Source organism: Schistocerca piceifrons, chromosome 2 (assembly GCF_021461385.2).
Source record: "Schistocerca piceifrons isolate TAMUIC-IGC-003096 chromosome 2, iqSchPice1.1, whole genome shotgun sequence".
NCBI classification, from domain to species: domain Eukaryota; kingdom Metazoa; phylum Arthropoda; class Insecta; order Orthoptera; family Acrididae; genus Schistocerca; species Schistocerca piceifrons.
This window is the reverse complement of record NC_060139.1, coordinates 873,941,543-873,959,720: the sequence shown is the minus strand read 5'-3', so window position 1 is coordinate 873,959,720 and position 18,178 is coordinate 873,941,543. Positions and strand designations below refer to the sequence as shown.

Genomic DNA, 18,178 nt, shown 5'->3' with positions numbered 1-18,178 from the left:
TGTTACCAGGGATGGAGCAAGGAGAATGCCTTTGACCCAGTTCAAAATTGAATATGAATGAAATTGTGACATGCTCCACAAATGATGTATGTTATCATTTACTTGTATTCTTCAAGTAACGCTGGGCTTTGCCTACAGATTCTTGACATCCCTTCACGCCTCACTGATACATTGGGCCAGTGTCTATATGAAAAAGAAACTTCCACATCTTTGATAAATGATAAAATCTAATTTGATTTCCAATTCCATTATTCTTTCTCTTTGCCACAAGTAAGGCAGCATTTTTAGTTCAAAGTATTTCTGTTATGATGCATTTGAAACATCCAAGAGCCAAATTGGAATTCCGATTTTAGATATTGCATGGAGCCATAAAATTCGCCCTTAGTCACCACAAGCAACTCGTGACCTCTGACGAGTTCTTGCTCCCATACTTCTCACCCGTGGTGTGTCCTCCCTGCTCCCCCCCCCCCCCCCCCTCTCTGTCTGTCTGTCTCAATGCTGTGCCATAACTGAGAAGCTCTGAAATAGCTGTGAAATTATTTCACATGGTAAAAGCTGAACACATACAGCTATTGAAAGTAATGGCAGTGTTGATTTATATCAATTTAAGTAGTTTCTGGATAGAATAAATAATAAAAACACATTAATTTTACTAGAAGGTACATAGAAACTGATTTATTAATTTCCAGCAAGAAGCTTAGGAAAGGGTACAAAATGAGTAAATAAAAAACAGCAAGGTGATTTATATTTGTAATCTTATCAGATATTGTGTAAGGGAAATGCTGGAATTAATCAAATCATTAACAGTTGGAAATAATGACATCCAGTAATGGAGGGGAAAAGAATTGTTTTTTACTTTATAAGCTTCAGGGGTATATCTGGGGTCAATATGATTAGGCTTACCAGTCACTGCATCATCCTTCATGTAAGGCAGTATCGTGAAGGCACCTGTGGAATACACTTCTCTCCCAGCCATTAATATTGGCTTTTCAAACTGGAACCCCTGCTTCCTGCAAAATATTTCATTATTTGTCCTCAAAAGTGTGAAGCAGACCTCTTTGATTTCCTCAGCCATCATTAGGTCTGTGAGAAAATAATTTGAACATAACATGTATAACCCTTTTCCTTAACTGCATATTGTAGTAGGAGTTTTAAAGACCTTAAGGTGCACAATTTCATTTCATTTGCAAGGATTGCTCAGTCACTTCTCATCTGGCATTAAATTTATTTTCTTGTCATATCATTTGGCTCTTTTATAACTGCCTGTCCTTTGTTGCGGTGTGGTTTCAGAATATTTGTTTTAAGAAATTCACCCTTTTTAATGATAAAGGGAAAGGAATGTAACAAAAATACTGTTACCATAATAATCATCTGTTATTAGATCCACACACACCTTTTTCAGCATTCTGCCTACTGGCAGTTCTATGGAGCTCATAAGGTGAAAGAGTTTTTGACAACTATACAATAACAATAGTGTACAAAAATATACAAAAATGAGTACTGCAGTTCACTGTGGGAGGAAAGAAATTTTATCAAATAAACAATGACATTCTTTTGATCTGCTATTCTGTCGTGAGTTTTGTGTTCACATTCATCATCATCATCGTCATCATCACCATTATTATTTTATTAACATCCTCCATTGCTTACAGTAAAACTAGATTTGTTTGTTTTCTTAATTACTACCTTTGTTGTAGACACACAAACCATATTTTAAATATTGTGTAATCTCTCGTAAAATGGTTACTGGCATAAAATTACTACAGAGTTTGTTTTGCAATTGGTGACTGAAATTGGAAATTCTATTGAATTACATAATTTATAGAAGTCTTTTGAGAAGAGCTGTTCCAATTCATTTTTGCTTGTTGGCCAGTTTACGCCCTTCATTATTACACTTTTAATAGTATGTTTCTCTGCCTGTCCAAATTACTACATTCCAGTAACATGTGCTCCAGAGTTTGGTTTCCTACAGTACATGGACATATGGCGTAGTTGGTTATGCTGAGTCGATGGTTGTAAGCCTTCAATTTTCCATCTCCCATTAATATTGGTGTGAAATTAAGAGATATTGGCAATCTGATCACCAGTCTACTGCACTGTTGGAAAATATTCTTTTATAACAATTTCTTTTGTAATCGTTGTCCCCCTTTCTCTTATTCTTTCAGAACCGCTTTTTGTGAGATTTATTTCACAAAGATTTTGGCATGCTTCATAAAACTAATTTCCTCATGTGATCTGGATACCCTGTTTGCCAGCTTGTCCACAAGTTCATTTTCATGTATGCATATGTGAACTTTATCTGAGCAAAAGTGTATAACCCAATTCTTTTTTGCAACATTCTTATCTCATTTCTTGTTATCACGATTAGGCTTTTGTGATGGTTTGGATTCCTCAAAGAATGTAATGTTGCTTTACTGTCAGCATTTATCACTGCAATTCTTTGTAAAACGTCTAATGTGTTTATAGCTTTTTAAGAGCCTTTAAAAAGTCAAAGCACTGAAAGTGTGAGCATTCATTTTCCAGTTTATATTTCATCAGATATGTTTTTTTAAATGTTTGCATTTGTAACCCGTGCTTTGTTGTACTGCTGGAATCTGGTCCTGTGAAAGAAAAATACCAATGAATTTCTGATTCAATTATGAAGCACATTTTTGTTGTCTCTGGTATCCCATTGCTTTGTGATTCACTACAGAAACCATGTTTGGTTTGGGTCGTTTTCCTTTATTATTGTTGTTGTTTGTTTATTTTTATTGTTGTTGTTTATCTGTTGTCTTGTAACTGCTTGAATTATGCTTGCTTCCATGTGCAAGCCACATTTTACATCACGTCATGTTGTTATCACAAAATGACATGCTTGCTGAAGATGGAAGTAGTCTTCTGATAATTGTCACTCATTCTGATTTACACAGACATGATGAGAAGAGCAGAAGGAAAGACTTGTATTTGATTTGTTACTACTGTATCATGACTTTAATCTTTCTGCTATTTTTCAAATGGTAATTATGTTAAAAAGTGTAAAAACTAGATGATATAAGTTATTTTTTGAAATTAGTTTACTTTGAGAAAGAACACTCATATTATTTAGGTGCTTCATAGGTGTAATTAAAGTAGCTTTGACACAGTAGTGTAGTATAAGTATGTATCTAATTTTGTTTGCTTGAATATGAACTCCAGTTCAGTGGAAAGAAGTGTTGACATCAGTGCTTCTGTTCCCCCCTTCCCCACACATTTCATTATCATGCCATTAATCTTAGCAGAAAAGTGAGTTAAAACAAAGTATTTCCTGAAATGTCATCATTGTAGATCCAATGCATTGTGTTTAATGGAGACAATATTTTGATGATATTTCCTGCTGGTCTCTTTGTGGCACCCAAATGACTGAGACAATCTTTTATAATGTGTTTGTTCTCCCCTCTTATACAGTGGACAAATTTGTGATCTTCTGTGTGAGTCCTTCTTCTCCAACAGTCATTCAACTGTCTTTGATTCTGCATTTGCTCATGCACTTCAATTCCCTCCTTGTTTGTGTATGATCTATGAGTTTTTGATAACCCTTGTCAATTTAAATAAATAGTAGTAGTAATTATAATCTATATCCTCAACCAGACACAGTCATAGAAGACATGACAAAAAAGAAAGCAATTTAAAAAACCTAGAACCTGAGCAATAGTCTCTGGGTAAACTGACCAGAACACCAGCAAGATGGCAGTGAATCTCTCACTGCTTCTATAATTTTTGGTATCTTCGATAAAATTAATAAAACAAATAACAATCAGTCACAAGATTAACAATTTGAAAGTGTGTTTATGGATGTGGTATGTGCTTCATGCTGCTGCTGAAAACCCATCTTGCAGCATGAATTCAAGAATGGGGGAGAAGTAATAAAAAATAGAAACAAATGCAGTTTCAAGTGAGGAATTGCTGTGTAGATATTCTAAGTTTTAAATGTGAAAATTTCACCTTATTATTGTTGTTATTGTTATACAAGACACCATTTGTGTAGTTTTGCTGTAGCCAAACATGTCTGATTACTTTCTATCCTATCTGCAGTGATTTTTGTTCTGTCTTACATGACACTGTCTGTTATTTCAGCTACCTTGCATTCTATAGCTTGTCTTAGTGGTAAACCTGTAATATTGTTCCCCATTGTTTTAACATGTTTAAACCAATGGAAAACAAGACTACAGAATGAAAAACAGTGACAAGCTGTAGAATGAATGCTGGGGGGGGGGGGGGGGGGAGTACCCACACAAAATAACAGCTAGTATCATGTGAGATGGAATAATAAACAAACCCACTGAAGACAACTGAGAAAGTGCTTTAATATGTTTGGGCAAAGCAAAAATAAACAAATGGTGCCTTGTATAAGACCTAATTTTTAGCTAGCATGGAAATTGCAAGCCAATGGCTGTGCTGCTGTAACATCATTTCCCATCAGATCACCGAAGTTAAGTGCTGTCAGGCTGGGCTAGCTCTTGGATGGGTGACCATCCAGTCTGCTGGGCACTGTTGGCAAGTGGGGTGCACTCAGCCCTTGTGAGGCAAACTGAGGAGCTACTTGACTGAGATGTAGCAACTCCGGTCTCGTAAACTAACGTACAGCCAGGAGAGCCCCTCCATATCTGCATCCGGTGATGCCTGTGGGCTGAGGATGACATAGCGGCCAGTCAGTACCTTTTGGCCTCCATGGCTTGTTTAGTAGTATGGAAAATAAGATCTTCAACATCCAAAGATGTTATCTAATCATTCAACAGTTATCCAATAAAAAGGGAAGGAAGAACACAGTATACATCTACAGATGAATCATAGTGGCACATAGAAACTACGATTAACACTATCTTATAAATTTTCCCATTCGTGGTAGCCATAGCTGTGAATATGTATGTATGCATGCGTGTGTGTGTGTGTGTGTGTGTGTGTATGGGGGGGGGGGGGGAGGTTGTACTTGTACTAGATAAAGAGAGAAAGTTCTTAACTTAGTGCATTTTCCTGTTCCTTCAAGTGTAGATGGAGACCCATAACTAAGTGGCATCAGATCAGATGAGCAAGCTGGGCTGCTTTGTTTATGGAAGACAGCACATTGAGGAAATATAGTTTGGGTTGTGTTGAGTATACTAAAACTAGTTTAATGTATAAATTTGACTCTCATACATCCAGAGTTACATTCATTGCTTTAAATGAGCATCTTTGTCTGCTACTACATAAAAATATTGCATCGAATGTGCCAAATATATTATGATTACGCCTACTAATTCATAATGTCAGATGATGTTGGCAACTTTATTTTAAAAGTCATTAGTTTGTAAAATTACCATAATTAAAAATCCAGGATGGAAAAAAGAAACAAAAGTGAGGAAAGACGATGACTCTCAGGACTGAGTGCTGCATGGGGCATAGAAAAATGTAATGTTCAATGATGTTACCAGCTTACAGAGTTCTCTCTCTTTGTGTAGTGCAAGTACACTCTCTCATGCACAACCACAGGACAGCCAAACACACCAACTCACGGGCATTGTGTCACTGAATGTTTGAGTACTTAGTCAGGTTGACAAGAGTGAGGAAAGAGGGCAGCAGGGAAACGGTAAGACATATGTGTCAATAAGTGTGTTGGGAGTATGACAAAAGCGGAGACTCCCAGTGGAAGTAGTAAATGAGGACTGAAAAGGTAATGTTTACAAAATTGAGAGACATATTCTGTTACATGTGCCACACTCCGATCAGTGGTTGTCTTTCATCATTTTTGTTTATTGTTTACCTAATTTCATATCCTTGTACAAATATTTGTACTGGCTTAAATGCTCTTCACAGAGATGACATGAAGCAAATGTCATGTTTTCTGTTTCTCAGCACCTTATTTATTTATTTTATCCAGTGAATGGTTTGGAGAGTCTTGAAGTGAGGAATTTGACTTTAGTCTGTTTAAACACTTTGCAGAATGAGGCATCTGTTTGTTGTGACATTGGTTATGATGCTATATTCCACTGCTATAGAAATCAGTAGCAAAAATGAGGATGTAACATTCGTATTTTGAAAATGATCATTAACCACATTACAGGCACAGAAATGAGCTGAAAAACATTTTTTTATTTTTCAGAGGCTGCAGTTCAAATTTTTTGCTGTTTTAAAGTACTACATGCTATTAGATTCTGTCTTTCCTTCCAAAGCTTTTTTCACCTTTTTTGCTTATTAATGAAGAATGTGTTTAGTTTGAAATTTTCTGTTATGAATGTTTCTCTGATCTCCCCCCCCCCCCCCCCCCCCCCCCATCCCCCCACCTCTCTCTCTCTCTCTCTCTCTCTCTCTCTCTCTCTCTCTCTCTCTTTCTCTCTCTCTGAATCATGTTAATTTCTTGAAAACAGAACTGCAAAACTTTCTCAGAACATTATTAGCAGCCACCAGTGAAACCATAAGTGGCACTCAGATACATCTCTTTTTCCTTATTAATGTGATATGATGACTTTATTGAAATCTCTGTTGATGTGGTTTCTGTTTTGTACTTCCTTACTTCAGTTTGTTAGTCAAGCTCTTAAGAATTTTCTTTGTCTGGTTGACCTGCTGACAGTCTTAACAAACAAAAGGTTCATTTTTCACCTCCACAAATACTCATGAATCTCATTATGGTTGTGAAAGCAATTTATTTATGTTGGTAAATGTTGTTATTAGTACATAAGTTCTAGAAATGGTTCTTCTCTTTTATGTTCAAAATTTTAGATATTAAATTGGAGCATATGCAGTATTCATGAGACATTTTCTTTAACTGTGTGGTTATAGTTCATATATTGACCATACATTGTTTGCCATGTAATTAAATTATGTTGATAATACTTCACTTTCAGTATTATTGATATGTTTTGTTTGATTTGTTGACAATTTATGTACCTTTGATGCAATCATTGCAATAATGTTCCAAAATTAAGAGAGGCGAAGGTTGAGGCTTAACTAATTGTTTTCAGTGATATGTAATGTAGATCCCTTTTGTAATGTATACTTCCCTGAAGGGAGTGGGTCCTATTGTTGTATTTTTTGTCCCAAGAGATTGAAAATAAAGGATGTATGCTGATTACATTTTGCACTTGTCTGATTTTATTTTAGTTCCATTGTAAACACTTCGTCCCCCACCCCCTTCTGTTTCTATGTTTACCATTAGTTATTTCTTTTGCTTTGTAATTTCAGTTTCATAACACTAATGTGTGAAGTATTTTTAGTTCATTTGAATTTTTGTTTTCCACAGGGAACACCAAGTCAGAAACAACAATTGACGTGAATACTGAAGCTTTACCAGGTAGGTTTTCCATTGCATGAAATGTCCTATAAATACAGCAGGTACTCCCATAAATGTAACACACAGCATGAATATTATGTCAATGATGAGTTTTATGAGTTTTAGGGTGATTCATTCAGTGCAGGACAGAACAAATAAATTGCATAAAAGCAAACATCGTTGAATAAAGGAAAAGACAAAGGTTATTACATACTTGCATGTGTATGTTAAGCATCTCTCCCAATATTGAAACTGGTCAGCCAGTACTACCAATGACAGGGTAATTTGCTATTCAACAGTCTAAAAATATCAGTGACTCTTGTACAGGTATTTTCGCTATACCCTCTTCAGTTCTGCTTCAGCTACTTAACTCTGAGGGTCTAAGTCCAATATGCAAGCCCATAATCACAAGGGAAGTCACACATTTTTAAAGGTGTAATAATACTTCCATACCGTGCATTCATGTGAGACGGTGTCATTTCTTGCTGAAAATATACCCCTGTAAGCTTGCTGTTGTAAGTCTGCTTCTTGAGAAACAGAGATTTTATTAAGCAATGGATACAACTTGGTGTATACAGTAATCTGAAAGGTTATTTAAAAACTTCGTTTAGTGCAGGAAAACATTATTTATGTATTCATCTACAAATCTCTTAAATATGAACAACACTCTTGGTGCACCCATATGCCATTGGTTCATTCACTGAAGACACATCTGTTGGTTGAACGATGAACAAAGGCAGTACCACTTTAAGATGACACGCAAGTCCATGTTTTATATAACATCAGTGTTGGATAACATGCAAAGTCCAAGGGAAAGTCACATAGTTCAGCCCCACTATCAGTAGGCATATCGGGGAGCTTGCTGTAAACATCGGCTATTTGACAAATGTCTGCTTGTGTCTGTGTATGTGCGGTTGGATATGGGTGTGTGTGCGAGTGTATACCTGTCCTTTTTTCCCCCTAAGGTAAGTCTTTCCACTCCCGGGATTGAAATGACTCCTTACCCTCTCCCTTAAAACCCACATCCTTTCGTCTTTCCCTCTCCTTCCCTCTTTCCTGATGAAGCAACCGTTGGTTGCGAAAGCTTGAATTTTGTGTGTGTGTTTGTGTTTGTTTGTGTGTCTATCGACCTGCCAGCACTTTCAAAACTTGGTTTTCTCTGGATGCCTTGTAGTTTTTCAGCTTTGTGAGTGCAGTTTCCACCTCTTGGACTGTTGGGGTTAATTTTTAAACATTCCTGTGATTATTCACAGTGCACAAGTTCATTGAATCCTTTTGCCATTATTTGAGGATTTACCTTGTTACTTTGTGCCATTTTCTGTCTGTCCTCACTTTTCAGCATTAATGTAGGGGAAGGGGAGGACCACATTTTGACACTTGTCTTCCAAAGATTGTGTAATAGTCTCTGGAATTAGTTTTCTGGTAAGTTTCTTCTAATGTGTTGAGCACATCTTTCTGATATTGTCTCTTGATTTACTGATTTACCTCATAATTTTTGTTTGTTTTTTTCTGATGTTTTTGAAGCTGATTGTATGTGCTTCTATTATGTGACTTTGAAATTCTAACTATGCCCCTTATCTTTCTTTGTGAATCTTGTCACAATCTGAAGTCCACGAGGTACATCTTTTGTGCATGTTTAGGGAGGCAAATTTTTCAGCTTGTAATCAGTGCCAGTTCTTCTAAATTGTCCATTAATTTTGTATTTGTTTGATTTCTTGATAATTGTCATTTCAGATTAGTTTGTGTGTGTCATAATTCCTCTTTTCTCTGTTGGTTTCTCATTTATTCTTTTTAGAGGTGTGAATTTAAATTTTATTTGACTATGTATAGGTCTAAACCTATGTCTATTCCTTATAGTACTTCAGCGTTGTAGACGTCTCAGTGAAATAATTTGTCAATACATACATAATCAAGACACCATTCCTCTTTTCTCCAGTTAGGATGTTTACAACCTTTAAGTTTGGTGTCATCCCTTTGAATTATGTCGAGTTGGGTATGAAGCTGTGCTGTCTGCAGGGTTCAGTAAGTCTGTGGCTGTTCCTAGTGGTGTATTTCTGTGGAGCCCATTTCTTGGTTGTAAACTGATAGAAAAAAAAAATCCCAAGATCAAGACATAAATAAAGTAGAGTAATGAAATTTTAGGAATACGTTTGTCTAGGTAACATATTTAAGTGATTAGCATTGCAAGTTCGCAGGTAAATGTAGGTGCAAGAAAAACCATTGCAAATTTGACATGGTGGCACATTATTAACTGGTGTAACCACCAGAATGTTGCCATATGATGATTTTCCTGTACTTGCTTAATTGGAGACAGATCTGGTGATCTAACAGGCCAAGACAGCATATCAACATTCTGTAGAGCATGTTTCTTTACAACTGCAGTATGTGGGCAAGCATTATGTTGTGCAAAACACCCTGTAGAATGCTGTTCATAATTGGCAGCACAGCAGGTCTATTCACCAGACTGAGTTATACATTTGCAGTTATGGTGCATGGGATAACTACAAGAGTGCTCCTGGTGTCAATTGAAATTGCACTCCAGAACATAACTGCTGCAGATGCATTACAACGTGCCACAGCCATAAGCTGAACACATTGTTCTTCCCCCGCAGTAGTCCCACGTGGCCATCTGGAACCCATTCTTCTTGCAGCCATACGTTTCTGCGACCAGTGCTGCCGGAAATCATGTACAGTGGCTGCATTCCTGCCATGTCTTTCTGCAATATTGCAGAAGGAACATCCAGCTTGTCATAGTCCTATTACACAACCTTGTTTAAACTTTGTGAGCTGCCTGATATTGCCATCTTCAGCATCTTAAAGTCATTCTTGACTAACATCAACTCAATATGTTGAATCTCAAAGGCAACTAACGCTCACATCTGTTACAGCGCATACTTGAAGCAAACCTGATTTGCATCCTCATAGTGGAATTGCTAGGCCACTCTTATGCAACTGGTGCAAAATTTCAGTAGATGTCATCTTTCAGATGTAGAAACATGTCTATCAACTTCCATTTACCTTGCAAAACTCCTTCTTAGTATTACGATTTTTTTTTTTTTTTTTTTTTTTTTTTTTCTCAGTGTATCTCAGTTTTTCCCCGCTTCTTATTTGGACTCTGGAGTCTCCTAATAGTGTCTTAATATTGCATTTATTTACTCAGATCATCATCAGACAAAGCTTTTCCACACCTTTCCTGATCTTTGTCAGAAAATTTTTCTCACTGATATGGGCATGGTTGTTTATGATGATATGTTGATTTGTTGGTTTTCAGGTTGAAGTTGCAGTTCTTAGTGAAATGGCTTGGAAATCAATTACGTATGATTTTTAATTTTGTAGTAAAGTCTTGAGTCATTGATAGGCAGACACAAAAAGAAAGAAAACTTGCAAGCTTTGTTTAATTATGTTGTTGTGTGCTGGTGAATGTTTGGGTGATTTTACAAGCTCCAGTAGATTGTTGCATTCTAGGTGCCTACCCACCAAATCTGATGAAGGCATCTCTTGCTTTATTGTTGGGGAGGTCAGTGGAATTTTTCCCAAAAGACTTGTTCATACTGAGACAAAAATTTGGAACCATTCACATTGCATTCCATATTTTTCTTCATTATAGGCATAAGTTCATACCCCATGACAAGTATTACAATTTCCCTTCCTGTTTCCAGAAATATGAACTTCCTATATCTGTACACAAGTGGATAATACACTCCTGGAAATTGAAATAAGAACACCGTGAATTCATTGTCCCAGGAAGGGGAAACTTTATTGACACATTCCTGGGGTCAGATACATCACATGATCACACTGACAGAATCACAGGCACATAGACACAGGCAACAGAGCATGCACAATGTCGGCACTAGTACAGTGTATATCCACCTTTCGCAGCAATGCAGGCTGCTATTCTCCCATGGAGACGATCGTAGAGATGCTGGATGTAGTCCTGTGGAATGGCTTGCCATGCCATTTCCACCTGGCGCCTCAGTTGGACCAGCGTTCGTGCTGGACGTACAGACCGCGTGAGACGACGCTTCATCCAGTCCCAAACATGCTCAATGGGGGACAGATCCGTAGATCTTGCTGGCCAGGGTAGTTGACTTACACCTTCTAGAGCACGTTGGGTGGCACGGGATACATGCGGACGTGCATTGTCCTGTTGGAACAGCAAGTTCCCTTGCCGGTCTAGGAATGGTAGAACGATGGGTTCGATGACGGTTTGGATGTACCGTGCACTATTCAGTGTCCCATCGACGATCACCAGTGGCGTACGGGCAGTGTAGGAGATCGCTCCCCACACCATGATACCGGGTGTTGGCCCTGTGTGCCTCGGTCGTATGCAGTCCTGATTGTGGCGCTCACCTGCACGGCGCCAAACACGCATACGACCATCATTGGCACCAAGGCAGAAGCGACTCTCATCGCTGAAGACGACACGTCTCCATTCGTCCCTCCATTCACGCCTGTCGCGACACCACTGGAGACGGGCTGCACGATGTTGGGGCGTGAGCGAAAGACGGCCTAACGGTGTGCGGGACCGTAGCCCAGCTTCATGGAGACGGTTGCGAATGGTCCTCGCCGATACCCCAGGAGCAACAGTGTCCCTAATTTGCTGGGAAGTGGCGGTGCGGTCCCCTACGGCACTGCGTAGGATCCTACGGTCTTGGCGTGCATCCGTGCGTCGCTGCGGTCCGGTCCCAGGTCGACGGGCACGTGCACCTTCCGCCGACCACTGGCGACAACATCGATGTACTGTGGAGACCTCACGCCCCACGTGTTGAGCAATTCGGCGATACGTCCACCCGGCCTCCCGCATGCCCACTATACGCCCTCGCTCAAAGTCCGTCAACTGCACATACGGTTCACGTCCACGCTGTCGCGGCATGCTACCAGTGTTAAAGACTGCGATGGAGCTCCGTATGCCACGGCAAACTGGCTGACACTGACGGCGGCGGTGCACAAATGCTGCGCAGCTAGCGCCATTCTACGGCCAACACCGCGGTTCCTGGTGTGTCCGCTGTGCCGTGCGTGTGATCATTGCTTTTACAGCCCTCTCGCAGTGTCCGGAGCAAGTATGGTGGGTCTGACACACCGGTGTCAATGTGTTCTTTTTTCCATTTCCAGGAGTGTAGTTCAAGAATGTTATCAGGCACAAGAGCAGTGTTTGTATTGATTGTTCAAAATTTTCTGACTCTTTCTTGACTGACATTGATTAAAGGAATCCACACACCTCTCAATTAAAACATGCTACACATCGTCAAATGTTGATGTAATGGTTATTCAATAGCTCATCCTTCTTGCAAACAGCAACAACCAAAAATGTGAACACAGTACTGTTACTGAAAAGCATCACATTTGTAGACAGGCACAACAAAAAGACTGACACATTGAGCTTTTAGTCAAAGACTTCTTCAGAAAGGAAAAGAAAAACATACATACATTCACAACAAGCAAGCACACCTCACACACACGACTGCTATCTCTCTCCCCTTCAGCCAGAATGCACTGTATCGCATCAAATGGAAGCAGCAATTTTGGTGGGATGAGGAACCAGGGGGGAGAGGGAGAGCAGGTTACAGATGGGGAAAGAGGAGACAGCACTGCCTGGCATGATTAGGTCTTGAGACAAGGCTGCCAGACACAGTGTCAGGAGGTTGTGGGGGAGGGAGGGGTGGAAAAGGAGAGGAGCAGAGAAGGGGGAAAGACTGGTGGCTGTATCAGCAGAAAGTGGCACACTGTGAAGCTGAAGAGTTGTGAATTGGGGAGAGGTGATAGGACAGAGGGGCTGGAAACTGTTGGTTGGATAGTGTGCGGACAGTAGGTTACCATAGGTTGACGCTGGGATAATTTCAGGAGTGGAGAATGTGTTATAACATCTGTCTGTGCAGATCAGAAAAGTTGGTGACGGAGGGGAGGATCCAAATGGCCCAGTTTATGAAGCAGCTATTGAAAATGAGCATGTCATGTTCAGCTGCATGTTGCTTCACAGCTTGTCAGTGGCCATTCATCCTGGTGGACACCTACCAATAAAAAGCTGTGCAATGATTGCAGCAGAGCTCGTATATGATATGACTGTTTTCCCAGGTAGCCTGGCCTCTTATAGCGTGGGGTAAGCCTGTCACAGGACGAACTGGGTAGATGGATTGAGCAGGCCTTGCACCTGTGGCAAGGGGTTGGGGTTGGGATTGGTATAGGGATGGACTAGGATATTGTGGAGTTTGGGTGGGTGACAGAAAACTATTTTGGGAAGGGTCTTGGGTAGGGTGACCCTCATTTCAGAGCATGATGATACATAATCAAAGCCCTGGCAAAGGATGTAGTTTAGTTGCTTCAGCCAGGTGTGGTATTAGGTGATGAAGGGTGCGCTGCTTTGTAGTTGCTTTTAGGAGGATGATGGGAGGTTGATAGTGTGTGGGAATATGTCTATGTCATGGGAAATCTCTTTGCAGTCTAGGTGTGGGAGGGGAGGGGCGTAGTGCCTGTCTGTGAAGACCCCTGTGAAACTTTCTGCATATTGCACAAGAAACTTCTTGTCACTGCACATACACCATCTCTGGAATGCCAGGCTGTATGAAAGGGATTTTTGGTGTGGAAGGAATGGCAACTGTTAAAATGCAGGTACTGTTGGTGGTTGGTGGGTTTAATGTGGACAGAGGTGTGGGTGGAGCCATCAGAGAAGAGGTGATCAACATCCAGGAAGATGGTACTCTGCATCAAGAAGTATCAGGTGAAATGGATGAGGGAGAGGGTGTCAAGGTATTCCCACCTGCTGTGTTCAATCACTATCTCTCAGTTCATGTCTTCATAACACCTTCATTGATTTGATTAGATTAGATTAGTACTTGGTCCATAGATCATGAATACGACGCTTTGTAATGATGTGGAACGTGTCAGGTTAATAAAAGGTGTCTATACAAGATATTACATTACACAAAATATTACATGACACTTAATATTTTTAATTTTTTTTCTGTGGGGGTTGGGGAAATTACCCACTTACTATATCCAAAAATTCATCTAATGAGTAGAAGGAGTTGCCATTAAGAAATTCTTTTAATTTCCTTTTAAATGCTGTGTGGCTATCTGTCAGACTTTTGATGCTATTAGGTAAGTAATCAAATACTTTTGTGGCAGCATAATTTACCTCCTTCTGAGCCAAAGTTAGCACTGCCATTTGCAACACGCTCCTCTCTTTTATTTCTCCCCCTCCCCCACCCTCTCCACCTCTTCCCCCCACCTGTACCCTGCTGTCCGTGCCTCTTCTTCACCCTACACCGGATTGCTGCATCTACTCAACACAATACACTTTCATTCTTGCCAAAGCGGAGATAGTGGTCATTTGTGCATGAGGTGGGCTTGTTTGTTTGTTTGTTTGTTTGTGTGTGTGTGTGGAGGGGGGGGGGGGGATTGTGTTGTTTGTTTGTTTGTTTTGCTTTTCCTTCCTGAGGAAGGCTGTGGATGAAAGCTCAATGTGACTGTGTGCAACTTAATGTGCCATCATTACAGTGAGTCACAATCTATCCTTTTTATAATATTGCTGATATTCCAACCTGCACTTTCCATTGTATGTATGTTCTTTTTCAGGCATATTATTCTTGCAGCTCAAGAATCTCACAGCACAGAGTGAGAAATTTTATAGTAAAAGCATAGTATTGCCAAATCCTTGTCACATAGAAGCCAGCAGTTCAGATCTCCCCTTAGAAATCCAGATGTAATTTTTCTGTGGTTTCCTTAAGTTGCTAAAGGCAAATACTAGGGTGATGCCTCTGAAAAGAACACAATTGATCTCAGATCAGAATAAGAAAATGTGAAACTATGGAGTATGAAGACAATACTCATATAGAAAATGTTGATGATAGTAATACAGTATAAGAATTTACTTCATTTTAAGTGTGTTAATAATAATGAATGGGAGAGTGATGGTCATGGTATGTTAGTACGTATCATGTTTGCATTTGGATGAAATGTTTCAGGGAAAATCCAAATCAGGATAACTGTGCTACATAAACAAGCCTAGCAATCTGTGAAAATTATTGAAAGTGCTATTATGGGACTAATGTATGTCAGAAAGAGATAGATTTTGGTAACAGATGTGATTTCTTCAGTTACATCTGTGCTTGAATCTGTTGCAATACCATTATATTTTAATCATAGATAAACTACTTGTCCATATTTTACTGAAACAGTTATTATGAAAATTTCATTTGAGCACAAAACCTGTGCCAACACTTCACATACCTTGTTAGGAATTTTAATAAAACTGTTCATTGCTGGATATTGGGAGCTTTCTCTCAAGAAATGAACATTTTTACAAAGAACATTTGAGTTATACAGGGTGTCCCAGCTATCTTGTCCACCCAAAATATCTGTGGAACAATAACAGCTATTGGAAAACGACTTTCACTGGTATCAATGTAGGGCTGGGGCCCATGAATGCTAAAACGAAAGCATATGTGTTTTTTAACACAAACTTATGTTTTTTTAAATGGACCTCCTATTTTTTTTTTTTTTTTCGCATTCGGGAGGACGACGGTTCAATCCCGTCTCCGGCCATCCTGATTTAGGTTTTCCGTGATTTCCCTAGATCGTTTCAGGCAAACGCCGGGATGGTTCCTTTGAAAGGGCACGGCCGGTTTCCTTCCCCATCCTTCCCTACCCCGAGCTTGCGCTCCGTCTCTAATGACCTCATTGTCGACGGGACGTTAAACACCACTAACCTAACCATCCTATATTTTTTCTTCAGCAATCCATAGCATGACAAAGCACATACACAATAGCGTTGATTGCATCGCAATATTCCCGTTACATCCCGAGATATTGAGATGCGAAGTTGACACTTGAAACACCCGACATGCGCTGCTGGCACACGTCCTGAGGCTCAGGCGTGAACCCCATGCTGCCCGTAATCGCAGCAGGATGGGAGCAGACCATATTATTCGTTTCGGACCTCTTGATAAGTATGGAAGTGTGGTTACGCATGTCAATCACATCGCGATTACGGGCAGCATGGGGTTCACGCCTGAGCCTCAGGACGTGCGCTAGCAGCACATGTCGGGTGTTTCAAGCGTCAACTTCCTGTACTACAAAACTTTTCCAGAAGCAAAGGAACTATGATATTGTCATATGCTCCTTGAATGTCAATGAGTCATGTCATCATAAATTTCTTTGTGGTGAATGTGAAATGAATGTCAGTATAATGAAAAGCATAGATTGCTACTCACTGTATCGCAGAGATATTGAGTCACAGATATGCATAACAAGACTGTTAAACAAGTAAGTTTTTCAAATTAAACACACACACACACACACACACACACACACACACACACACACACACACACACACACACGACCACTATCTCTGTATGCCAGGGCCATGATGTTCATGACAAATAGTTTTCCTATGGCCTCAATTGGTAAGTGTTTTAATACAGCACAGTGAATATTGTCTATTCCTGATGCCATATTTGTTGTATGCTTTAAGGAGATCATTAGTTTCTCCATTGTGAATGGTTGACACTGGAAGAGAGCAGGAAGTCTTCTGGGAATTCTGACCGTAGGGAAGGGACATTTATGAGTGCTATTTCATCCAGCAAGTTATCTATCTAGGATATATCTTCAGAATAATTTTTAACTTCAAAATTTCAGCATGGCAACATTTTAATTCTTGTCCATATTTCTTTAGCTGTAATTTTGTTTCTGAGGTTATTACAGTTTCGAGTGTCCTGTTGCTTCAAGAATAATTTCAATGTGATCGACTGCTTTTATATTGCAGAAACGGTCCTACTGTTTGCTGTAACTGATAGGAGCTGAGTTTTTACTGTTGAACATTGTTATCCCACCATACATCTGGGGGTCCCATGTGTTGCTTTGCTACCTTCTTCATCAGGACATCTTCATTGCTGCCATTCATAATAAAATTATTAATTTAGTCTCCACTATTTTAGAATGATCACACCATCTGGCTCCTCTGGCATGCCATTTTCCTGCAACTGTCTGGCATGAAGTATAAAGATTGGGAGACCTACTTCTAGCCTTGTGGGTAAAGGATTTTATCTCATGCTGTCCTTCTGTATCAGTCACTGACATTTTGTTGCCATTTCTGGAGAAGACAGTCTCATGCCTACAGCCATGAGTCAACGACAGGGTTGGTACCAATGATGGTGCCCCATCACTTATGAGGGAAACTCCCCATTGGGTGCGCGCACGCACGCACGCACACACACACACACACACACACACACACACACACACACACACACCTCAGTTATTTAGTGGTAAGATGACCCAGTGGATAGCCGGTCAAAAACTGAACCCAGATCAAGCATGAAAACAGGAAGAAGATGTGCTGAACTGTGAGAAAAGCAGCAAAATCAAAACAGTGCACACTCCAAGCTTAAGATGTGCAACATCAAGAAAAGTTGAATAGCAGTGGCATGATGATTATATGTCATGGTATTGGACAGCAAAAGGAGAGACTCGTGTTCAAATCTCCCTCATGTGCCCCAGCCACCCCCCCCCCCTTTTTTTTTTTTTTTTTTTTTTTTGCAAAATTACGAAATGGCCATCCGCCCGGTCATTGACGTGTTTGTTCACTGTATTCAAATTTGTGTTGGTGTCATGTCCATTTGCAACAGTAAGGTGCAAGGATGGGACCTGCAGACATATGTACCTTGTATTTCTTCTACCCAAGTACCGTATGTTATGACTCTTTTTGGAAGTTTTGGCTCTTGAATTGCTTTGTTGTCATGTAGTGCACACCCGTTTATTTGTTGTTTTCATTTCTGTGAGAGAGCTACGTGGCATCTTGCCTCCGCTCACTGTTCATCACCTTTACTTGCAAGGTAATATATTCTTACTACATGGCTCATATCCTGTAACCAATTTATAATATGACACTTGCCAAGACTACAGAAGGAGAACAGAC

At 39.9% G+C, this 18,178-nt stretch overlaps 1 protein-coding gene across 2 annotated transcripts in view; it reads left to right on the top strand.

Annotated features, from left to right (window-relative positions):
- LOC124775034 (protein tramtrack, beta isoform-like) overlaps positions 1 to 18,178 on the top strand; it is a 197,684-nt gene that overhangs the window by 126,508 nt on the left and 52,998 nt on the right. For both annotated transcript variants that reach the window (XM_047249805.1, XM_047249804.1), the window contains exon 5: positions 7,232 to 7,282. In XM_047249805.1, coding sequence (XP_047105761.1) covers positions 7,232 to 7,282 — 51 coding nt within the window. The remainder of the gene's footprint in view (positions 1 to 7,231; positions 7,283 to 18,178) is intronic.